A 24626-nucleotide genomic window follows, 5' to 3' on the forward strand; every position below is an offset into this window, starting at 1 on the left:
TACAATACATGGACATATGCCCTACAAGCTCTCAACTAGCCAAAATTAATACAAAAAAAAAAGAAGTTGGGAACGTACTTAGTGTCAGCTTGGTACCTGAGGACGATATATATAAGAAGCGGAAGAATTTGATAGATAATCTGACGAATAGTCCAGCGCTGTTAAACAAGATTTTCAACTCCTTACCGACAGAACTTCAGAACGAGCTTGGGAGCTTGGCCACGGAGGGGACTGGGCGGGAGGAGGCTTATTTGGACGAAAAGGCGGGGACGGTCTTAGAGGCACCCACGTACTATCCTACGGCTGAGGAGTTTGAGGTAATATATTAGTGTTTATTGTATCCACTGCTGACAGAACTTCTCAATGAGCTGGGGTGCTTGGCCACGGAGGGGACTGGGCGGGAGGAGGCTTATTTGGACGAAAAGGCGGGGACGGTCTTAGAGGCACCCACGTACTATCCTACGGCTGAGGAGTTTCAGGTAATGTATTAGTGTTTATTGTATCCACTGCTGAACAGAACTTCTCAATGAACTGGGGAGCTTGGCCACGGAGGGGACTGGGAGAGAAGAGGCTTCTTTAGAGGAAAAAGCAGGGGCGGTGCTTGAAGCAACCGCGTACTATCCTACGGCTGAGGAGTTTGAGGTAATGTATTAGTGTTTATTGTATCCACTGCTGAACAGAACTTCTTAATGAGCTGAGGAGCTTGGTCACTGAAGGGACTGGGAGAAAAGAGGCGTATTTGGGGAAGGCAGAGACGGTCTTAGCGGGATCTACGTATTTTCCTAAGGCTGAGAATTTAAATCTGTTTTAGAAATGCAACGGATACCGGATATGCGGCCGCTGGATCCGCCGAATATTCGGTATCCGGAAGCCGGATATCCGGCTAAAAGTTTGGTCAAAAATTAATTAAATTAGATAGCGCGCTTGCTCAAAGTTCGATGCAGGTTGCAACTTATTTATAGTTATAGGCAGCCGTTTATAAATAAGTAAACTAAATTCACATACTGCGAGAATTGAATAGCGCAAATTACAATTTTCTTCGTAAGTGTTTTGCGCGCTGCGGCGCCTGCGGGGCAGCCGCAACAGTCTCCTGGCAATTATAGCTGACAGGCTTGACAGTCAGCTTCTTGTGCACTGGACCAGGGTACACTCACTGGTAGCTACATACACATGGCTCACATGAGTGTATGTAGTTATTACTAGTATATGTGACTGGCTCCAGTTTAAACCCTAAAATATTGTAAGTTTAAACCCTAAAATATTGTAAGTTTAATTTATTTCAATAATAATTTAATATAATTTTTAGAGTAAGTCGTACTAACACTGTATGGACCAAGGTCTGAAATAAATGATTTTTATTTTATTTTATTTTATTGATTTAATATTTTCATAGCGAGTGCAGATTTATTAACTTTGTTTCGTTATTTATAAGATTTAGTAGTGTTTAGTGCATATTGTATTCATAAATATCGTGCTAAATTACTATCCGGAATCCGGCCGGATACTAAGCAGCACTATCCGGAATCCGGCCGGATACTACGCACTATCCGGAAACCGGCCGTATTGTAAAAAATTGCCCGGATACCGAATAGTAATTAGATATTCGTTGCATCTCTAATCTGTTTATATTCGTTTCTTAACTTTATATTACATTTTCACAAGCTTAGTTAAAATTGAGTTTAAGTAACGCAACTTTTACCCTAGTCTTACATTATAATCATGTTGTTGTTGTCCTAAAGCACCCCAGAGGTGTAAAGGGCCTTCACAAGCTCGCGCCACGCCTTCCTATCTTCAGCTCGTCTTCTGGCCTCGCTCCAGCTCAACCCGACCGCTCGTAACTCTCTTAGGACGGACCGTTGCCAAGAGTGTACAGGACGCCCCGAGCCTCGGCTTCCGTCCGGTTTCCACGCGATAGCTATGGTAGCATTATTCGTTTCCCCCCTTCGAATAAATCATGTTAGATCGGTTAAAATAAATATTAGGGGCAGAGAAACACTTGTAGAGAATCGTCATACTTTTTCTATTGCGTCTTGCAAAATAAACTAAGTTTTTATCTCCACTTAACAATGTTTATTATCATGAAATTATGTGTATATGATTATTAACTTATTATTTACAGGATCCGATAAAATACTACGACAAAATCGCCCCCGAGGCCTCAAAATACGGCCTCTGCAAAATAGTTCCCCCTGAAAACTTCAAACCAACATGCACGATGAGCGACACGATCCGCTTCGCGGTCATATACCAGTACATCTCCAAGATGTTCAGCCGCTGGGGCCCCGTGTCCAGGGAGCTGGCTGCCATCAAGGCGCACCTGCGGACCCAGAGCGTCGTGTTCGCGCGGTCTCCCCTCGTGAGTACACCCTCTACCCGCAGGCGACATGATCCAACTCGAAGGCAACTCCTCTGGAGTTGCAGGCGTACATAGGCTGCGGAGACTGCTTCCCATCAGGCGGGCCGTATGCTTGTTTGCCACCGACGTAGTATAAAAGAGTACACCCTCTACCCGCAGGCGACATGACCCAAGTATCTCCTAGGAATAGTTCCCCCGGACGACTTCAGACATGAGCGACACGGTCATATACCAGTACATCTCCAAGATGTACAGCCGCTGGGCCCCCTTGCCCTGGAGACCCAGAGCGTCGTTGGTAAATAAAAATAAATAAGCTTTTGGCAAAATTTCATTTTTGGTACAAGCTTTTATCGCTGACTGTACTTTTTTTTCCACAGGCAACTAATACAATAGACAATTCTAAGAACCCCAAACACACTTAGGTTGCGTTGTTTTATCACAAAGTTCTTAAGGCCACCTCTTGTGTGCCAAAAGTATGCTACATTGGGTTCGGTTCCGGGCGCGTATGAAGGTATGCTCGTGTATCTTAGCTGTATACTTTTGGTTTGTTTACCTATATGATTCTAGTATTATTCTAGTATTATTTTTGTTTTTGACTCCTAGGAAAAGCATTGTATGCAACGTTGTATAAATAGTGCAAAAAATGCTCGTGGCGTATTCCTTTACTTCCGTAACTCACGCCACTCGCCTTTTTTGACCCTTCTTATACAACTGTTGCATAAAATACTATTTCGAGCAAGTGTGATTAAAAACCTGTTACTGTTTTAGTTGGACGGCAGCGAAGTGAACCTCCCCAGGCTATACCACGCCGTGGAACGCAACGGCGGTCTCAGCAACGTCATACAACGCAAGCGGTGGGGCCGCGTCGCCGACGAGATGAAGCTGACCAAGTTGCAGCACCCGGAGCGCAAGCTGGACCCCATATACATGCGATATCTGCTGCCCTACGCCACGTTGTCCGATCGTAAGTTATTAAGATAATCAATCATTTATTTCATATAATGCAAAATGTGAACCTTGAATGTATGAGAACAGTAGTTGTTTTACCAGGGGGTTGTGTTTAACCGCTCGTGCTAATATTGATACCCGAGTAATGGGAAGGTTTCAAAATCGAATCTAGAGCGTTGTGAGGGTTTCAAGGCACGTGTGTTAAACAAACTTTGCTTTACCACCACACCAACGCAAGGAAAATACTACTCGTAACTGTAAACCATCATACGAAATCAATCCAAAGTGAACGTCATTAAATATTTATCATTTAAAAGTCAATTCTACCAGCCAACATAAGAAAACAACCGCAAAATTTAAATTAAATTACTTTGCAACACATGTGGATAGAATCCAACTTTCTTATCCGTTTTTGAATAATTAAGAGAGCTTTTACGACCTATTGTGGTGAAAATAATCTTTAAACCGAGCCCAAACTACTGTTTCATTAGCAAGTAGCAATTTTTAAGCTCTTTTTCCATTCACAGAGGAACGCCAAAGTATAATGGCGGAAGTGGAAAAATGCTGGACCACCAAGTACCAGAAGATGCTAGAACGGGCCCGCAATCCCTTCCAGCGTCAGAACCGGATGCTGGGCACCGAGTGCGAGTCGGAATCTGACGACGAAGGAGAGGATGGAAACACAGCTGGTGCGCTCCAAGAGGCAGAGGACTGCATAGTGCAGGGGCGCACAATGAACCTCGTCACATTCAAAAAAGTAACTCAGAATCTGTCGACGAAGTGGAAGATGGCTACACAGCTGGTGCGCTACATGAGGCTGAGGACTGCATAGTGCAGGGGCGCACAATGAACCTCGTCACATTCAAAAAAGTAAGTCAGAATCTGTCGACGAAGTGGAAGATGGCTACACAGCTGGTGCGCTACATGAGGCTGAGGACTGCATAGTGCAGGCGCGGACCATGAACCTCGTCACATTCAAGAAGGTAAGTCAGAATCTGACGACGAAGTGGAAGATGGCAACACAGCTGGTGCGCTACATGAGGCTGAGGACTGCATAGTGCAGGGGCGGACCATGAATCTCGTCACATTCAAGAAGGTAAGTCAGAAACTGACGACGAAGGGGAAGATGGCAACACAGCTGGTGCGCTACATGAGGCTGTGAACTGCATAGTGCAGGGGCGGTCCATGAACCTCGTCACATTCAAGAAGGTAAGTCAGAAACTGACGAAGAAGGGGAAGATGGCAACACAGCTGGTGCGCTACATGAGGCTGAGGACTGCATAGTGCAGGGGCGGACCATGAACCTCGTCACATTCAAAAAAGTAAGTCAGAATCTGTCGGCGAAGTGGAAGATGGCAACACAGCTGGTGCGCTACATGACGCTGAGGACTGCATAGTGCAGGGGCGGTCCATGAACCTCGTCACATTCAAGAAGGTAAGTCAGAAACTGACGACGAAGGGGAAGATGGCAACACAGCTGGTGCGCTACATGACGCTGAGGACTGCATAGTGCAGGGGCGGTCCATGAACCTCGTCACATTCAAGAAGGTAAGTCAGAAAGTGACGACGAAGGGGAAGATGGCAACACAGCTGGTGCGCTACATGACGCTGAGGACTGCATAGTGCAGGGGCGGTCTATGAACCTCGTCACATTCAAGAAGGTAAGTCAGAAAGTGACGACGAAGGGGAAGATGGCAACACAGCTGGTGCGCTACATGAGGCTGAGGACTGCATAGTGCAGGGGCGGTCCATGAACCTCGTCACATTCAAGAAGGTAAGTCAGAAAGTGACGACGAGGGGGAAGATGGCAACACAGCTGGTGCGCTACATGACGCTGAGGACTGCATAGTGCAGGGGCGGTCTATGAACCTCGTCACATTCAAGAAGGTAAGTCAGAAACTGACGAAGAAGGGGAAGATGGCAACACAGCTGGTGCGCTACATGAGGCTGAGGACTGCATAGTGCAGGGGCGGACCATGAAACTCGTCACATTCAAAAAAGTAAGTCAGAATCTGTCGACGAAGTGGAAGATGGCAACACAGCTGGTGCGCTACATGAGGCTGAGGACTGCATAGTGCAGGGGCGGACCATGAACCTCGTCACATTCAAGAAGGTAAGTCAGAATCTGACGACGAAGAGAAAAATGTGGGAACTCAGCTGGTGCGCTACATGACGCTGAGGACTGCATAGTGCAGGGGCGGTCCATGAACCTCGTCACATTCAAGAAGGTAAGTCAGAATCTGATGACGAAGGGGAAAATGTGGGAACTCAGCTGGTGCGCTACATGGGACTGAGGACAAATAAACACACCCAAAAAAATCGATAGTTAGTACATAATCGAACTATTTTTTTAACTAATATAAATGAAAATACAGGTCTGTTAACTAAAGCTGGCGCGTTCACAGTACTCACACTTATGCAATTTCACTATACAGCATGTTTAAAAATAAACCTCCAAATACAACACAGCGCCGCGCGTCGATCACACGTGACTGACTGACACTAACATTTACAATAACATCATGCTGTATTTATAAACAGTAGCAAAAGAAAAACAATAACTGTCTCCTTCACGCTCATAAGATAGACCGCGCGCGAGAGAGACGGGCAGACATTTCATGTTGCGTATGCAGTGCGACGTCACGCCGCGCGCTTATTCACAGACACTACACAAGCGCAATGTGTAAATGTGTTGATCGCGCCAGCTTTAGTTAACAGACCTGTAATAATAAAAACAGTTTACTATTAAATATTTTTAACAAAATACATAATGGATATATACAGAGGATTACTATAACTAGCTTAAATCTAAAATAGGCCCTTGAGGCATTGTACCTAGGATGCTGGTGGCATTTCCTCGTTGTATCGCAATACTGATAAGTTGTGCGAGGAAGCCGCCAGCTCTTCGGCCACCTCACCAATTACGTCAACCAGACGTTTCGCTTGTGCGCGCTGGGACCCCATTATTCAAATTGTTAACAAATTTGAAAAAAGTGTTTACATACATACATTTCTTATGGGACCGTCTGCAATTATCGGGGGTTCTTATATTAGCGAGAATCCTGAGGTATTTTTCAATAATAATCAGACATAGAACTTATTGTGGCAAAAACGAGTGCTTGAGAAAATGAAACATCGACAAATATGTTATAGATAAGTCAGTCATAGATTAATAATTTCAAGAATGCAAATCAATTATAAATCGGACCATAATTTCTTTAATACATATATTAAGTATTTAAAAATAAAAACGTTAAATGTAGAATACTGTGCCAAAAAATAAGAAACTACCAATTGGCTGTATCAAAGAAGATATCGAACGTGCTGTGTATTTTGCGGTAGCTATCTTTTTATACAATGTTTAAAATATATTTTCTGCCCTCCGGGCGGACTTTGCTCCCGCTGCGCTAAACGAAGTTGCCGCTTTCCGCCTCCGTCTAGCAGAACAATAGTATGCGCACCACGGCAGGAAACGTAGGACATTCCATCCCGCGTGTTTGTCACCCACGCCTTCGGCTCGGGTAACAATTTTACACGCGGCACGCAATTTCCTACTTTTCCTCCCTTGGGACACAAATAACTAATAACGCTAAGGTAACATCGATAATAGAAATGTCGATATTTGATTTTGTCAATCACTTTATTTTGCCACAATAACTTCTATGTATGGTAATAATCATTCAAAACGGATACGGTCTTCACTGTAGAAAAGATACACTGATTGAGTAGGATGTTATATCTTTTGACGTAATGACTCTTTGTTGCCATAATACAATAGAATAAAAACAGTAGATTGTTAAACAGTGTGTGGAAAGTGAACCATATCACCCGAGATATTTTCGAGGGTGAGATGGTTACTTTTACCCGAGTTAAACACTCTACTTTTCATTTCGACTATGAGGAAAGTCAAACACAAACAAGAAATGTAGGTTATGAGTTATGACTGAAATTGGCGCCATTTACATTTTGATCGGAAAAAATCTAAAACCATAGACAATCCGATCTTAAATTGGGATGTGTCTGAAACGGCCTTCATGAATACGCGCCTTAAAAAAGTGAAACTGAATGAATGAATGTAATGTAATGATAATATTTTAAACATTCATATTGATTTATTAACAAATATTTATGTTTATTTCATACATTTAAATATAAAATACAAGTAGTGTATTTTTTTGATAATGCAATTGACATTTAATTTCGATAATACTTTGTAGGAAAATGCGGAAGCTAATTTGAGAGCTGAATAATATGGCTTATATGGCTGTTAGCCGTTGCTCGAATTACAAATTTTAAAAAAATACTTTCCACCCTAGGGTGGGAAATGCAATTTTCCACCCGGCTATTAGCCTATGAAAGGTGAACTTTCCGATTAGGAGAGATTAATAGTACATTGTGCAACTAGGGGGTAAGTGAAATTTTGGATACGAGGGAATTTAAGACCCGAGTTTGCAATATTCTTACCCTCGGAGTTACACACAATGTTTTTCATCACACTTGCGAAGAAAAAACTAAATTTTAAGCGAAATAATTCTTAAATACGGTGACATATCAAACATTCGTCCGCCATTTTATAATTTCTTGACAGGTGAGGCACAGACCTATTCGGCATTCAGCCACAATTGAAAATTATGTAAAAATATTTTAAACGGCTGTTAAATTAATAAAAATTAAATAATTTTAAACATAAACAAAAATGTTAAATTATAAACGTCAGTATTTTAAAAGTAAAACTCATTTATGCTACTCTGTTTGTTTGAATAAGTGACATAATTAAATAAAAAATCTATAACTCCCTAGGGAGTTGTAGCTTTTTTTCACAATACATAACTCCCGCGGGAATAAAATAAGCCTTTGTCCTTCAGCACACCTGCATGAAATAAGATCTCTTTCGAGCAAGTGTGATGAAATAGTACATTACGATACAAGTGCGAAAAATAGGAAATTCGAAACGAGTGGCGATAAATTAAAACACGACCGAAGGGAGTGTTTTAAATCGACACGAGTTGCGAATTACCTATTCGCACATGTATCGTACAACGTTTTACAGTACATATGGCCCTTTAAATGTTCGACACAGTAACGTAATATGCTACTTCTCGCACTAGTGCTATAAAGTAGCCCCATATGTACTGTAAAATAAATAATGTGATCATATTTCAGATCGCGACGTCGCTCATGGACGCGCACTTCGACCCGTCCAAGCAGCCGCCGGGCGCCGTCGACGTCGAGAAGGCGTACTGGCGCGCCGTGCTGCTTGGCACCGAGCACATCGGTATACATTTAGATTTATAGTACCTGGGCGACCGAGCTTTGCTCGGTTATAACTATTTATTGTAATATGGTGGTGTATAGGTGGTAATCTTAACTATTTTTTTTACTAAATTAAACTTGTCTAAAACAATAAAAATTAAAAAAAAATATATAAATTTGAACATATAAAGAAAAAAGTTAGTCACCGGGCGACATTCGAACCCGTAACACTCGTTTAGCAGTCCGCGTCGTAACCCGCTGAACCAGACGGACAGTGGCCGGCAACACGAAATTAGCGACCATATTCTGCGTCGAAAGAAAAACGCATGAAAACTCGAAAACACGCGTTTTCCCAAACATAAGACTAATCTAGATAGATTGTATACCCCCAAAAACCCCCATATACCAAATTTCAGCAAAATTGTTAGAGCCGTTTCCGAGATCCCGGAAATATATATATATACAAGAATTGCTCGTTTAAAGGTATAAGATATAGATTTATTTATTTATGCAACATACGATTACAAATTACATTCATGTCAATTTATCGACTTCATATTTTTCAGTGACCTCTATTATTATAATATAATAAGGGTGACAGTTGGTAACTACAGTTACCAAAAGCAATTAATTGATCTATATTGTTTTAAAAGTTGTTAATCAAAAGTTATATCGTTTTAGGAGTACAATATATGGTTTAATTATTTGCTCGTGTTACAGGAAACACCCGGTAGATGCCTCAAACGCATTAATGGGTAGTGTTTCATTAGTTTGTTAATAATTTAATATATTTATGTTTTTTTGTTCAGTGGCCAACACGGCGTCCATAGACACGGGAGAGGAGGGTTATGGTTTCCCGAAGGACCCGCAGGCCGACTACGGCGCGCACCCCTGGAATCTCAAGGTAGGTTTCTAAAAAAAATATCGCTGACTGTACTTTTATATCAACAGACAACTAATATTAATCGAGACTATAAAGCAATTATTAAAATTCTTCGTGTTACTTTACGTATTAATTGGTTTTACACCACACCATTATATAGGTTTCAAAATATACAGAAGTTAGTTTCCAGTTCGTAATTTATGATATTAAAAACTTGTTGCATGTCTATAATAGTACATTATTGCAGAGGCCGGGAAAGAGCAATTCGTGGATGAGATTTGATTTTGTCGGACGACGCGAAGCGGAGTCCGACAAAGAAGACGAATCCACGAATTGCTGTTCCTGCCGAGGCATATATAGTGCTTTTCTCCAAACATGCGAGGAAATCAGGTAAAATAATCATAATTTAAACATGAACCAGCACTCAAATCGAGCCTTCACATCAAAAACGTTAAAATCAATTTCGCTCTTTAATTATTTTTTTAAAGTTAAAGGCACAACTATTCTGCCATTCAGTACCATTCAATATTCGCTCATTCAATATAATTGTGCAATATAAGCTGTATTTGCACGCATGAGATCCTTAAAAAAATATAAAAGTTATATAGTCTTTGATTTTATTAAGCAGTATTCGCACGATCATACACGTCGGTCTTACACGACTCTATCCTATATCTTGAAATGACGCTGACCGGGTCGTGTAGACGCGGCCCGCGGCTATATTAATTGGCTGTATGCCGTCCGCTAAAACACGACAATACTGTTTTTTTTTTATTTGAGTACAATAAGGTGAACATTTCCGAGCATATCGGAGTAAATAATATTATTGTAGTATATTCATAAATATGTATTGGTGTGGGTAGGTTTTTAAAAATAATAAATCAGTCTATATCCAGCTGTCTTTGTGTTTACTTCATGGTGGCAGCGGTGCTCGGAAATATCGAATAAATTACATTATTAAGTGTCGTGCGGTGAACTTTTAACATTAATACAAGTGCACTGTTAGTAAATACGTGTTTTTAACAATGGAGCACGCGCGTCCTCCTACGGAATTAGCTTTAGAAGGCGGCCCGGCGAATCGTGCTGATTCATGGCGCAAATGGTTAAAGCAGTTTAAAGTGTTTTTAAAGGCATCTGGTGTATACAAGGAACCTTCGGATGTACAAGCGAGTTTATTAATAAATCTTATCGGGTCCGAGGGATACGACGTGTACACAACGTTCAAGTTTGATAAAGAGGAGGATCGCGACGACATTGATAAGTTGATTGAAAAGTTTGATCAGCATTTTGGCACAAAAACAAATGTTATTATGCTGCGATTTAAGTTTTTCACACGCAGTCAAGAGCCGGGTGAAGGCATCGATGAATATGTAACCGCTTTGAGAATCATTAGTCAACAGTGCGAGTTTGATAAACTCGAAGATGGCTTGCTACGCGATCGCATCGTGTGCGGGATTAAGGATAGCGTAGTACGGGATAGACTCTTGCGCACAGACGGGTTGACATTAGAAAAAGCTATACGAATATGTCAGTCTAGTGAAATAACGAGTGAAGAGAACCGGGAGATCGAAGGCGTGAAGAAGGAGTCAGTGAGTATGTCGGTAGATGCGTTGAGGAATCGCTCGGGCTGTGGGCGTGGGTCGGTGCGTCGTGGCTGGCGCGGAGGCCGCGGAGGCGGCGCGCGCGCGTCCGGCGGCGGCGTCGGCGGCGCTGGCGCGGCAGCCGGCGGCGCGGGAGCGGCCGGGAGCGCTCGGGAGCGATTATGTGCATCGTGTGCTGAAAGCTATTGTGACGGCGGGGCTCGTTGCGCGGCTAAAAGTGTTAAGTGTTTTTTGTGCGGAAACAGAGGTCATTTTAAAAAAGTGTGTCCGGCGCGTAAATCGAACAAAGTGTATCAACTACAGGAGGACAGCGACGACCTGTATTATTTGGACACTATCAAAAACGTCGATCACATTGAGGACTCAGAGTGGTATGAATCATTACCGTTACTTTGTTCAGATAGATTAGTAAGACATAAATTTAAACTGGACACTGGTGCAGATCTCAATGTAATATCTAAATCTAATTTTGTGAAATTAGGCTTTAGTCTCTCGGATATAAGCGCCGACAATATAAAAGCGCAATCATATTGTCGCAATTATATTCCCTTTATAGGCTCGTGTATTATTAAATGCATATACAAACAACAGGAATTTATGTTGAAATTTATTATAGCGGAGGGGGAATATCAAAGTATTCTTGGAAAATACGCTCTGAGAGAATTAGGCCTAGTAAAACGTGTCTATTCGCTAAACGTTGACGACTTTACTGATTTGTTCAGTGGCCTAGGTAAACTTCCAGGTCAGTATAAGATACCTATTGAAAGCGACGCGTGTCCATGCATTTGTCCTGTACGCAAAATACCGTTAGGTGTCAGGGATCAGTTGTTGACCGAGTTGACTCGCATGGAGAGTTTAGGTGTCATACGTAAGGTTACGCACCCCACCTCGTGGGTAAATGCTATAGTTATGGTTGCTAAAAAAGATGGGAGTTTTCGAGTGTGCCTCGATCCACGACCATTGAACCGCGTTATACGTCGTCAGCACTACCCGTTGCCTACGGTAACAGAGATAGCGACAAAGTTAAAGGGAGCGCGTTACTTCAGTAAGTTAGATGCCAGGTCCGGGTTCTGGATGATCCAGTTAGACGATGACAGTGCCGATCTGTGCACATTTGGCACGCCATATGGTAGGTATCAATTTTTACGCTTACCATATGGAATTAATTCGGCTTCTGAGGTGTTTCACAGTAAAATAAGACAGCTGCTGGAGGACCTCGAAGGTGTCGATTCGTTCGTCGATGACGTTATCGTCTGGGGAGCCACGGAGGAAGAGCATGACAGTCGGTTACGAAGTTTGCTTGAAAGAGCGAGACAAGTAGGTATAAAATTTAATAAGGAAAAGTGTGAATTTTGTGTGAGTGAGGTAACATATTTAGGTCATACTTTTAATTCGGAAGGGATTAAAATCGATGACAAAAAATTAAAGGCTATTAAAGAAATGCCGAGCCCTAGTGACAGGCACTCTCTAGAAAGGTTTCTAGGTATGATCAATTATGTTGCCAAGTTCATTCCTTGTTATTCGGAACAAGTAGCTCCACTTAGAAACCTCCTTAAAAAAGACAGTGAGTGGTGCTGGGGCGAGTGCGAGGAGCACGTGGTGCGCGCGTTGAAGCAGGCGCTGTGTGAGGCGCCGGTGCTGGCGCTGTTCGCGCCGGATCGTCCCTGCGTGCTTTCCGTAGATGCGAGTAGCCAGGCCCTAGGAGCTGTTGTCCTGCAACAGGAGCGTCCGGTTGAGTTTGCTTCTGCCACGCTCACCGACACGCAGCAACGCTACGCGCAGATCGAGAAGGAGATGTTGGCGATTGTTTTTGCTCTCGAGAGGTTCCATCAGTATGTATACGGGAAATCAGACGTGGTAGTTGAAACGGACCACAAACCCTTGGAAGCGCTGTTTAAGAAATCCCTGGATGCTGTACCGGCTCGGTTGCAGCGTATGATGTTGCGTGTTCAGAGGTATGATTTTTCTGTTGTATACAAACCCGGAAAGTACATGTTCATCGCGGATACTTTGTCACGTGCGGCCCTTCCAGACTTAATGAGCGATAAGATCTCACAGGAAGTTGACGATCAAACCTGTTTCTTGTTGCGGTCGGTGCGCATAAGTGATAACAAGATGGATACAATAAGACAAGTCACTTGCAAGGACAAGGTATGTCAAGTTTTAATAAATTACATCAAAAACGGGTGGCCAACCTCAAAACACGAGTCTGATGAATGTGTGCGAGCATTATGGGACGGCAGGGAATGCTTTGAATACACAGACGGCGTCTTATTCAAGAATAATCTGGTGTATATTCCGACCGGACTCCGAACAGAGATGGTGTCGCGGGTGCACGAAGGCCACCTCGGCATAGACCGGTGCAAGCGGCGCGCCAGGGAGGTAATGTGGTGGCCGGGCATGTCGCGTGACGTCGAGCGCGCCGTGCGCCGCTGCCGCACCTGCGCGCAGCACGCGCCCGCGCCGCAGCGGGAGCCGATGGTGCCGCACCTCATACCGGGCATACCATGGGCCAAAGTTGGTTCGGATATTTTTGAGTACAAGAGTAAAAACTACTTGCTCTTAGTCGACTACTTTTCAAACTTTGTCGAGGTATGTCCCTTAAGATCTATAAATTCAGCCGCTGTAGTGCTAGCACTAAAGGATCAATTTGCCCGACACGGAATTCCAGTGGAGCTCATTTCAGATAACGGCCCAGCCTATGCGTCGAGGGAATTCAAGAAATTTGCAGAAGTCTGGGACTTTAGGCACTCCACGTCATCTCCCAACTACGCTCAATCAAACGGTCGCAGCGAACGAGCGGTAAGGACAATGAAAATGATCTTAAAAAAATCATTGGACACGGGTTCAGACTTTTATTTAGGTTTATTGAATTTTAGAGCCACGCCGCGGGATGGAATCGCTAGTCCTGCACAACTGCTAATGGGTAGGAGATTAAATACGCGATTACCAATTCATGAGGATAAATTAGTACCGGATAGGGACAACACGGTCGATTAACACGGCTAATTAACACCCTTATACTGCCCATTATTGATTATGGTGATGTGTGTTATCCGGACTTAAACGAAGAGTTGCTCGATAAATTGGACCGCCTGCTTAATAACTGCATTCGCTTCGTTTTTTGCCTCCGCAAATATGATCACGTTTCTTCTTTTCGCGCACAACTTGGCTGGCTTCCCATTCGTCAACGACGCAATATTCGCTTGCTTTCCACTCTTTTTTCTGTGCTTAACGATCCACATTCTCCTGAATACCTCAAATCCTTCTTTCAATATTATGGCGTTACCCGCGACCGTCAACTTCGCTCTTCTGGCAATATGTCTCTGTCCATCCCTCTTCACCGGACTGGGTTCATGTCAAATTCGTTCACCGTGCAGGTGGCGCGTCTTTGGAATGGACTTCCTTTTTACATCAAAAATGCGCCAAATAAGTTCGCTTTCAAAAAATCATTACGTGCTTTCTTTGCTAGCAGAATGAAAGATTCTTAATGTATTTATTTATTAGCTTCAGATGTTTCGTCTTTATTTATATATATGTATATATATCTACATATTTATTTATATATGTATGTGTGTATTATGTTTGTATGTATATGTTATTTCATGTATTTTTGCTTGATTTGTTTTGCTATTGTAATTGTAGCACCGCTCTCAATCTCTCTGCTTAGCCTTAAGGTTGACTGGTAGAGAATGCCTCGTGGCATTAAGTCCGCCTTTTGTACTATAAGATTGTTTTCTTTTGTGCAATAAAGATTAAATAAATAAATAAATAAATTATGATAACATAGTGCGTAATCAGGCGCGGAGTAAACAATGGCACGACGAGCGGGCGCGAGCGCTGCCGGAGCTGCAGCCGGGTGATGACGTCATCGCACTAGACGGCAGTGGCGGCCGGAGGCGCGCGGCGCGGGTCACGGGCCGGGCGTCACAGCCGCGATCGTACTTCGTAACGGATGCCTCAGGCAAGCGTTACCGAAGAAATAGGCGGCATCTGATTAAGCTGGAACCCGAGATTGCATCTCACGCATCATCTCATCACGAGATATTGGACGGTGAAGATGCAGGGTGTTCAAGCGATGACAGGGTTTACGACGACGTAGGAGAGTCACTCGATACGGCCCCCGACACCGCGGTTCAGGATACGCGTTCTCAGACCGGTCAGCCTGTTGTCTCAGGGCGTAATGAAAATAGCTATCAACGCTTGCCGAGGGCTGCTGCTATAGAGGCCAGAAAAAAGTTAAAGCAATAATAACCCATGTTAAATATATATAAAATAGGTATATTACATATTTACCTATGTCAATCATGTATATCGTAATTGCAGTTCCTCGTGTTAGCAAAAATAAACCTTATGTATATGAGAACTTTTATATATGAACGATTATTGAATGTAATAGTTAAAGTATGTACCTAAACAAATAATCTTAATGTTAAGTTGGACCTGATACAAGCAAATTTAAAAATATCTAACTGTTTTTAATTAATTTCATTTCATTTATTCCTTGCTTTGTTATTTTAACACAAGTTTGCAATTAAGTTTAGGCATACGTATGATCACAACAATAATTCACAAGGATAGGAAGGATAAACATTATAAATTAGTATGTTATGTTCATAACTGTGCGGCCAATATGTAAGATTAAGATTATAGATACTGCATCTCACGAAGGTAAGCTGTCTAGCGAAATTAGACTTTGATAACATAATAATAAAAGTGAAAATCAAGGCTCTTCATGAAATGTACTAGCTATAATTATATACTGTAAGGAGTTACAATAACTTATAATTACTGTAATCCAAATCGGTTAAAACTTGTAATAATTGGATTACTTCAACAATTCATTAAGAGGGAGATGTAGTATATTCATAAATATGTATTGGTGTGGGTAGGTTTTTAAAAATAATAAATCAGTCTATATCCAGCTGTCTTTGTGTTTACTTCAATTATAATAAATAAATCTTCTCTGCTGGTGTCCGGGCGATATAGCCGTGACGATGTGCGCTCGCTAGGTGGGCTCTTTGGCGTAGACGGGGGTCTGTAGCTCTGTATAAAGACTAGCCCAGCGGGTTGTCCGGCATCAGTTCACGAGCGCCCACCTGGTGGGTTCCTGGCAGTGTCAGCATTCGAACCCTCGACCTCCTCACAGGTCCTGGCGCGGAACCCGAACAACGTGCTCCGCTACCTCGGCCCAGTGCTGGGCGTGACTGTGCCCACGCTCCACCTCAGCATGCTGTTCAGCACCTCGTGCTGGCACCGCGACCCCCACGGCCTGCCCTGGACCGAGTACATGCACAGCGGGGCCGAGAAGATATGGTGCGTGCACTTGTGTGTGTGTGTGTGTGTGTGTGTGTGTGTTTGTGTGCGTGTGTGTGTGTGTGCGTGCGTGCGTGCGTGCGTGCGTGCGTGCGCGTGGTAATGTTTATAGCAAATAAAATATTCTTATTCTGTATCAACTATAGTAGGTAGTGACTGCCATATATACTTTGTATCTTTAGGTATTTAAATAAAAGTAACCTAACTATTCTAATCAAAATTAATTTCAATTGGAAGAAACGTAGGTAGGTTACATATTTTAAAATATTTGTATGTATTTATTTATATATGTAGTTAGGTATGTCTTCTTCTTATGGTGCCATATCCTATCGGATGTCGGCGATCATCATGCGAAAGTTTTCTCTAATCTTTGCCGTTCTAGAAAGAGTGGCGGCGTTCTTGGTACCGGTCCAATCCCAAATATTTTTACTCCATGTTGTTCTAGGTCTTCCCTTACCTCTTTTACCTTCTATTTTACTTTCTATAATTTTTCTCAATATGTCATATTTACTATTTATTAATGTGTATGTTAGGTATGTATTAATATGTTTATAAATATGTAGTTTTATATATATATATATATATATATGCCTTTGCACTTAATGCATCGTGTAGTATTTAGTTACGTTTGTAGGATTAGTTACTTCTTTAGCCTTGCCGTCATGTACATATTGTTTTAGTTTGACTACCATTTCTTATGTATCTCTCTCACTTAAAGGTTAGCTGGAAGAGATCCCTTAAAAGGATAAGTTCGCCTTTGTACACATTTACCGTATTTTTTCTGAGTTATGTACTTGTTTTGTGCAATAAAGTGTTTACTACTACTACTACAATGTCTAAATTTTCGGGTAGTTATAACATTTATTGGTTAACCAACCAAATACAAAACCGCCTGGATCTGTCACTGAACAATCTGACTTTAACCTACATTATTTGATCATGTAATGTTTTCATATACCCTCAACTTAAGGAGACATTTGAGGGTAGATTTTGTTTACTTAAATACGTGGTTGTGCCCAGTAAGATGGCGCCACTTTTTGATATTTAACAAATTTAACACATGATTAAAAAAAATAAGGATCTAAGTCAAATGGCGTTCTAAAGGTTTTAATAATGTGTCGAATGATCTCAGTAAATTTACTGTGGCCACGAAGTTTTCTTTGACAATCCACCTCTATTTCAATTTCTCTTTGGTAAAATAGATCACTGCAGATCGACGTGGCACTCAAAAAGGACCATAATTCAGTAATGAATAACTTTTCGATTACAATTTTTCAATTTTACATTTATACAGTAAATAGGCCACAAGGGCACTTTTACACGTCAACATGGAATTTACATACAAACAAAAACAAGCACATCAACAATTATAAAATACAATTAATTGAAAATATTAATGCAAAATAAAGTATTATTGTTTAAAGAAAAAAGTAAGTAAACTATTATTATTACTTAGAGATGTATGAAGTCTCTAAATGTTGAATTACAAAAAAAAAAAAAAACAGATACAAAAAGAAATCTAAAATTACTTAGAGGTGTAAATATCTCTAAATGTCAGAACTAAATGATTTTTATCAAATTATCCTTAGAGATGTAAAGAGTCTCTAAGAGTCAAAAATTCAGTATAATTAAAACATTCATCAGGATAAAAGAAACATACGAGAACCGAATGAGGTGTCTCTCTAAGACTAATTTGATAAAAGTCATTTAGTTCTGACATTTAGAGATATTTACACCTCTGGATAATTTCAGTTTTTTTTTGTATCCCTTTTTTTTATTATTATTATTTTAGTAATTTTTTTGTAATTGTATTTTATACTTAATTGTTGATGTGCTTGTTTTTGTTTGTATGTAAATTCCATGTTGACGTGTAAAAGTGCCCTTGTGGCCTATTTGCTGAATAAATGTTGAAGTTGAAGCAGACCAGTCTCCACATGGCTTTATTCCAGGTACGGCATCCCTCGCGACGAAAGCGCAAATTTCCGTCGCGCAGTAGAAACACTGTGCCCCGCCTACTGTCAGAACAAGTCCATCTGGCTGGCCTCCGAGATCACCATGGTGCCACCCAACATCCTCAGCGAGCATGGAGTGAAGCTGTCAAGGCTGCTGCAGCGGCCCGGGGAATATGTCCTGGTGTTCCCCGAAGCCCATTCCTGCTCAATAACTACTGGGTTCGGGATATCGGAGAGTGTATACTTTGCATCAAACGCTTGGCTGACGGATGTGTTTAAACTGTTTCAAGTGAGTTTTTTTTGTTGCTATTTAAAGGGAATGACATAATAAAAAAAAATAGGGAGTTATCTTTTTCTTTTTCACAATCCATAACTCCCATGGGAACAATATAGCCCTTTGTCCTTCGGTACACCTGCATGAAATAATAATACATTGTGCAACGAGGGGGGTAAGTGAAATTTTGGATACGAGGGTGGTAATTCCCGACAGCCGGAGGCTGGAGCCACCCGAGTTTGCAATATTCTTACCCCCGGAGTTACACACAATGTTTCTCATCACACTTGCGAAGAAAAAACTAAATTATAAGCCAAATAATTCTTAAATACGGTGATATATCAAACATTCGTCCGCCATTTTGTAATTTCTTGGCAGGTGAGGCATCGAAGGCACAGACATAGTCGGCATTCAGCCACGATTGAAAATTATATAAACATATTTTAAACGGCTGTTAAATTAATCAAATTAAATAATTTTAAACATAAACAAAAAAAGTTAAATTATAAACGTTAGTATTTTAAGAGTAAAACTCATTTATGCTACTCGGTTTGTATGAATAAGTGACATAATTAAAAAAGAAGCTTTAACTCCCTAGGGAGCTATAGCTTTTTCTTGACAATCCATAACTCCCGCGGGAACAAAATAGGCCTTTGTCCTTCAGCACACCTGCATGAAATAAGATCTTTTTCGAGCAAGTGTGACGAAAATAACGTGTTATGGCAACAGGAGCTGCGCAACAGCTGCGAGCCGACCATGTTCTCCCTGGAGCAGCTCCTCCTGAACGGCAGCGCCGACTCCTCGGCCCCTCACCAGGTGTGCTCCGTGCTGGCCACGCTGCTCAGCGCCGAGCTGGAGCACCGCCGCGCCCTCGACCACAAGGGGCTCAAGGTAACGCGCCCGTGTTGCACAGAATACGTCCCTGCCCTGTCTGAGAAAACTAAGTGTATATAGATTCAATCCGCACGGCGGGACCCGCTTGTGGGAGGCCGATGGGATGAAATCACTGTCACAGTCACTGATGGGTTCGAAGGACCAAAAGATGTACGGGTCGTACATCTGAGCTGATATGATTCTTGATGGTTGATTGTGGTCTTGATGGAAACACTGATTTTGGTATATGCATTTATTGATAACCAAGGTATATGAGTACTAGCTAGGAGCACGTATAAACGTAAACTAATTCATAAATCGATGTATGGCGTAATCGCAAATACAGCAATTATTATAAAGTCATTATATTTAATTTAAACGCTGACGCGAGAAATGTGCGATGCTTGCATTGTACACAGGCCGTCCCCACATTATGGGACATCGAGGGAAACCTTAGATATAAGACATAGGACATTTTGATAAAAGGAAACTTTATTTTTAACCGACTTCAAAAAAGGAGGATTAAGAGATGATTGAATTAATTATTGATTCTTTATTCCGACATTTTATTTGCAGGTGCAAGAACGTCCCCCATCGTCGGCGCCGCTCAACACGTCGTACTTCCGCGCGTGGAACACTCGCGACCAAGACGAGTGCGAGTACTGCCGCTCCACCCTGTTCCTGTCCAAGGTTAGACATCACTAAACGTAGCTCGCAGTATCAACCCCCGCCGCCGCCGGTCACGTAGTCCGCGCGTGGAACACTCGCGACCAAGACGAGTGCGAGTACTGCCGCTCCACCCTGTTCCTGTCCAAGGTTAGACATCACTAAACGTAGCTCGCAGTATCACACCCCGCCACCGCCGGTCACGTAGTCCGCGCGTGGAACACTCGCGACCAAGACGAGTGCGAGTTCTACCGCTACACGCTGTTCCTGTCCAAGGTTAGAAATCACTAAACGTAGTTCGCAGTATCAACCCCCGCCGCCGCCGGTCACGTAGTCCGCGCGTGGAACACTCGCGACCAAGTCGAGTGCGAGTTCTACCGCTACACGCAGTTCCTGTCCAAGGTTAGACATCACTAAACGTAGCTCGCAGTATCAACCCCCGCCGCCGCCGGTCACGTAGTCCGCGCGTGGAACACTCGCGACCAAGTCGAGTGCGAGTTCTGCCGCTCCACCCTGTTCCTGTCCAAGGTTAGACATCACTAAACGTAGCTCTCAGTATCACACCCCGCCACCGCCGGTCACGTAGTCCGCGCGTGGAACACTCGCGACCAAGTCGAGTGCGAGTTCTACCGCTACACGCAGTTCCTGTCCAAGGTTAGACATCACTAAACGTAGCTCTCAGTATCACACCCCGCCACCGCCGGTCACGTAGTCCGCGCGTGGAACACTCGCTACCAAGACGAGTGCGAGTACTGCCGCTCCACCCTGTTCCTGTCCAAGGTTAGACATCACTAAACGTAGCTCTCAGTATCACACCCCGCCACCGCCGGTCACGTATTCCGCGGCCTTATAGCCATGCACTTATAATCATTTTCTCAAGTTCCGCGCGTACAGGACAACACTCGTCTTGTTAACACATTACGTAACTATGTCGAAAGTTTAAAGGGCCATATTTACTGTAAAACGTTGTACGATACATGTGAGAATTTCCTATTTTTCGCCCTTGTATCGTAATGTACAGTCGCCATCAGATATATCGGAGCGGTCGAGGTGCTCAAAAATATCTGAACACGCACTTTTAACGCCTTGATAATAGACGTGTGTTCAGATATTTGGCTGTTATTTGGGTTAGTAAATATTTCATAGAAAGTTTATAATATGCGTGTAGATAAAATAGTGTACGTAACTGTACATAATTAGGCATTAAAACACTCGTGTGATCTTTTTAAGAAACTCACTTCGTTCGTTTCTTAAACCCACACTCGCGTATTTTAATGCCTTTTATTATGTAGCAGTTACCATAACTACGATTACAACCCTTTAACTTTTCGACATAGTTACATAATGTGTTAATTTACGCACTAGTGCGGAAAAGTAGCAGCATGTGTACTGTAATAGTACATTGTGCAACGAGGGGGGAAAGTGAAATTTTGGACACGAGGGTGATAATCTAAGACTCGAGTTTGCAATATTCTTACCCCCGGAGCTACTTTATAGCACTAGTGCGAAAATTACCATATTACGCTAGGGAGTTATAGCTTTTTCTTCACAATCCATCATTCTGAAATCCTGCGTCGTTCTGGCCTCTATGGTATGGAGGCTCTACTAATGCAGCGACAGCTAGGGTGGTGTGGACATGTCCTCCGTATGGATGACCGCCGGTTGCCCAAAACCGTATTCTACTCTGAATTGGTGGAAGGCAAACGCAAGCACGGCGGTCAGCATCTGCGTTACAAGGACGTGCTCAAACGACACCTGAATGCTTGCAACATCAACCCTGAGCGCTGGGAGGAGCTTGCTGCAGACAGAGCATCTTGGCGGTCCACCATTTTTAACCACATCAAATCGTTTGAGGAAAACCGCCTCAATGCCTTAGATACCAAACGCCAACAACGTAAAGAGAGACCGAAGCCCTCTTACACGTATACATACAACGCGTCTGGCCAACTCTATTGTAACACCTGTAAAAGAGTCTTTAAGACCAAGTTCGGCCTGGCCAGCCACATTAGGGCCCATAATCGGCGTAATCCGTAATTGCTGAGGTCGCCGTCATCGAAATCGATGAGGAGGACTATATATGAAATAAGATCTTTTTCGAGCAAGTGTGATGAAAATAACTATTATTGTATAGGTGACCGGGCTCACGGGCCGCAAGTCCGCCGTGTGCCCCGAGCACGCGCTCCGCCTGCTGGAGACCAGGAAGCACAAGAACGTGGATCTGCACACGCTCGAGTTCCTCTCGTCGTTCACCACGCCCGCGCTCGAGGAGATGCTGGAGCGGCTCGACGCGCGCACCGCCGGCGACCAGAGCGCCCACGCGGACCCCGAGTAGAGGTCAGTCATATTCACATTTATTTTACGAGGGGGGTGGGGTTAGGGTCGGCAACGCGCATGTAACTCCTCTGGAGTTGCAGGTGTACATAGGCCACGGAGACTGCTTACCATCAGGCAGGCCGTATGCTTGTTTGCCACCGACGTAGTATAAAAAAAAAGCATACATTGTCATTTTTTTTTTTAATATTATAGGACATTACTACACAAATTCCGAAAAACTCATTGGTACGAGCCAGGATTTGAACCCGCGACCTCCGGATTGAAAGTCGGACGTCATATCCACTCGGCCACCACCGCTTCCTTATGTACGAAATATCATTTTTAAATAGTATTTATAAATATTTATATATTATATATATCGTTGTCTAAGTACCTTCAACACAAGCCTTATTGAGCTTACTGTGGGACTTAGTTAATTTGCTTTTCGGTGAAGGAAATCATCTTGAGGAAACCTGCATACATCTGCGAAGAAATTCAAAGGTGTATGTGAAGTCCCCAATCCGCATTGGGCTAGCGTGGGGACTATAGCCCGAGCCCTCTCGCGTATGAGAGGAGGCCTGTGCCCAGCAGTGGGACGTATATAGGCTGAATTATTATTATTTTATTAACATAAAACAATAAATTGTGCCTAATAATAACACAGGTAAGGAGTAAATAATAAAAATCTGTAGAAATAAGAAATAAAATATCAATATTAATTCATGTCAAAAATTTATTGGTTTTTTAAAGCTATTCAGTCAGAAGTCCAGTTACGGAAAAGTAGACCTTCTGGATTAAGAAAGATTTCAATTTTGAGACAAATCCGAGATAGCTAGGTGTGTTTTTTATACATGTTATGTAACCCTCTTCAATTCTCAGTCTAAAGTGAAGTCATTAGTAATAGGCTGAATCAACTTTTTTTGTTTTGTTATTCTGTCCCGTTGTCCAAGGGACAACAGTGGCACAGTTTGTTTGAAGAGACGTTGTATGCCGTTCTATTAACATGCTTAGTAGGGGGCCCATTATGGACATTGGTTATAACGACCACAAAAACGCAAGTTTAATACATTTAAGTACCATAGAATCAGTATTTCAATGAACTTTTGTCCCCTGGACAACTAATCGTAACCATGGCAACGAGTGACGTAAAAAGTTGATTCTCCCAATAGTACATTGTGCAACGAGGGGGGTAAGTGAAATTTTGTACGAACTAATTCGATAATATCGAGCCTTTTCTAAAAACCCCAAATTAGGTTGCGTTGTTTTATCACAGAGTTCCTATGTCCACCTCTTGTCTCCATCATCAGATCAGCTCGATGGTACCATAATATTGCATTGTCACCCGAGTTACATATGTATGCAAAATTTCAGCTCAATCGGAAACCGGGAAGTTGGTCAAATTTAACTTGCAAGATTTGTTTACAGACAACGGTCAGGTGAAAGTAAATAAAAGCTTGTTAAAATTATGTCTATTTAAAAAAATTGCGATATTTTCTTTTAGACGAAACCAGTGCATCCACTCAAAATGCCTCAGGAGCACACTGCAGCCGTCGACAGGAACGGCCGGAGCCCCTTCACTGATGTTTCCAGGCCGAATAGGGCTTACGATTCCGGGATCCCGCGCATTTAGTCCCACTTGTTGTGGGATTCCGATCCCGCGGGATTCGGGATGTAGTTTGTATCGTCAGCCTCCCATCTTACAAGCCGGGAGATAACGTTGCCATTTTTTTAAACTGCGCACCGCATAAGGTACCTACGCCAAAGGGTACTTAAACTGGCCTACTTCCAAAATGGTTTGCTATTGTGAAATCAGTCAAACAAGTTCGTTAATAGAAAAAAGCGCGGATTTCAAATTGTCTATGGGACGATAACATTTCGCGCATACATTTTTTAAATATGCCACTTTTTTTCTACTGACTGAAATTGCTTGACAGACCATAAGTGTGAATTTTGCGTCCGTATTCGCTAGTGTCATAGACAAAACTACAAGTTCACGTAAAATATAAGCAAAATAAAAACGGGCCTTATTTGGAGCAGGTACCTTATTTTTGATGATTTTAACAAACGTGCGTTTTGAATATTTAGAAAATAATACTTTTTGTTTAAATGAAATTAATTTAGTTTTCATTTATAATGGTAATTTGTAAAAGAGGGGTCCTCTATTAATAACATCACACGAGGGGGAGGGAGG

The 24626-nt window shown here is 42.4% G+C and overlaps 2 protein-coding genes across 4 annotated transcripts; both read left to right on the plus strand.

Moving 5' to 3' along the window:
* LOC133534204 (protein Jumonji-like) lies at nt 1-17703 on the plus strand. Of its 2 annotated transcripts, XM_061873296.1 has the most exons (7): nt 1-317; nt 2120-2356; nt 3125-3320; nt 3832-4061; nt 8468-8579; nt 9367-9461; nt 16191-17703. In XM_061873296.1, the coding sequence occupies exons 1-7, from the start codon at nt 9-11 to the stop codon at nt 16458-16460; spliced, it is 1449 nt and encodes a 482-aa protein (XP_061729280.1). In that variant the 5' UTR covers nt 1-8; the 3' UTR covers nt 16461-17703. The 2 variants fall into 2 exon arrangements, with proteins under 2 accessions (XP_061729280.1, XP_061729281.1); XM_061873297.1 differs by lacking the exons at nt 8468-8579; nt 9367-9461.
* On the plus strand, nt 17699-24626 carry LOC133534206 (protein Jumonji-like). 2 transcript variants are annotated; one of them, XR_009801996.1, is made up of 4 exons: nt 17699-18598; nt 19313-19474; nt 20033-22456; nt 23937-24626. XR_009801996.1 is itself a non-coding variant. In XM_061873299.1 (3 exons), exons 1-3 carry the CDS (start codon nt 18413-18415, stop codon nt 20159-20161), a joined length of 477 nt encoding a protein of 158 aa, XP_061729283.1. In that variant the 5' UTR covers nt 17699-18412; the 3' UTR covers nt 20162-24626. The 2 variants fall into 2 exon arrangements, 1 of the variants encoding a protein (XP_061729283.1); XM_061873299.1 differs by having other exon boundaries at nt 20033-24626.

The sequence above is a fragment of the Cydia pomonella genome, unplaced genomic scaffold, assembly GCF_033807575.1.
Source record: "Cydia pomonella isolate Wapato2018A unplaced genomic scaffold, ilCydPomo1 PGA_scaffold_69, whole genome shotgun sequence".
Lineage (NCBI taxonomy): Eukaryota > Metazoa > Arthropoda > Insecta > Lepidoptera > Tortricidae > Cydia > Cydia pomonella.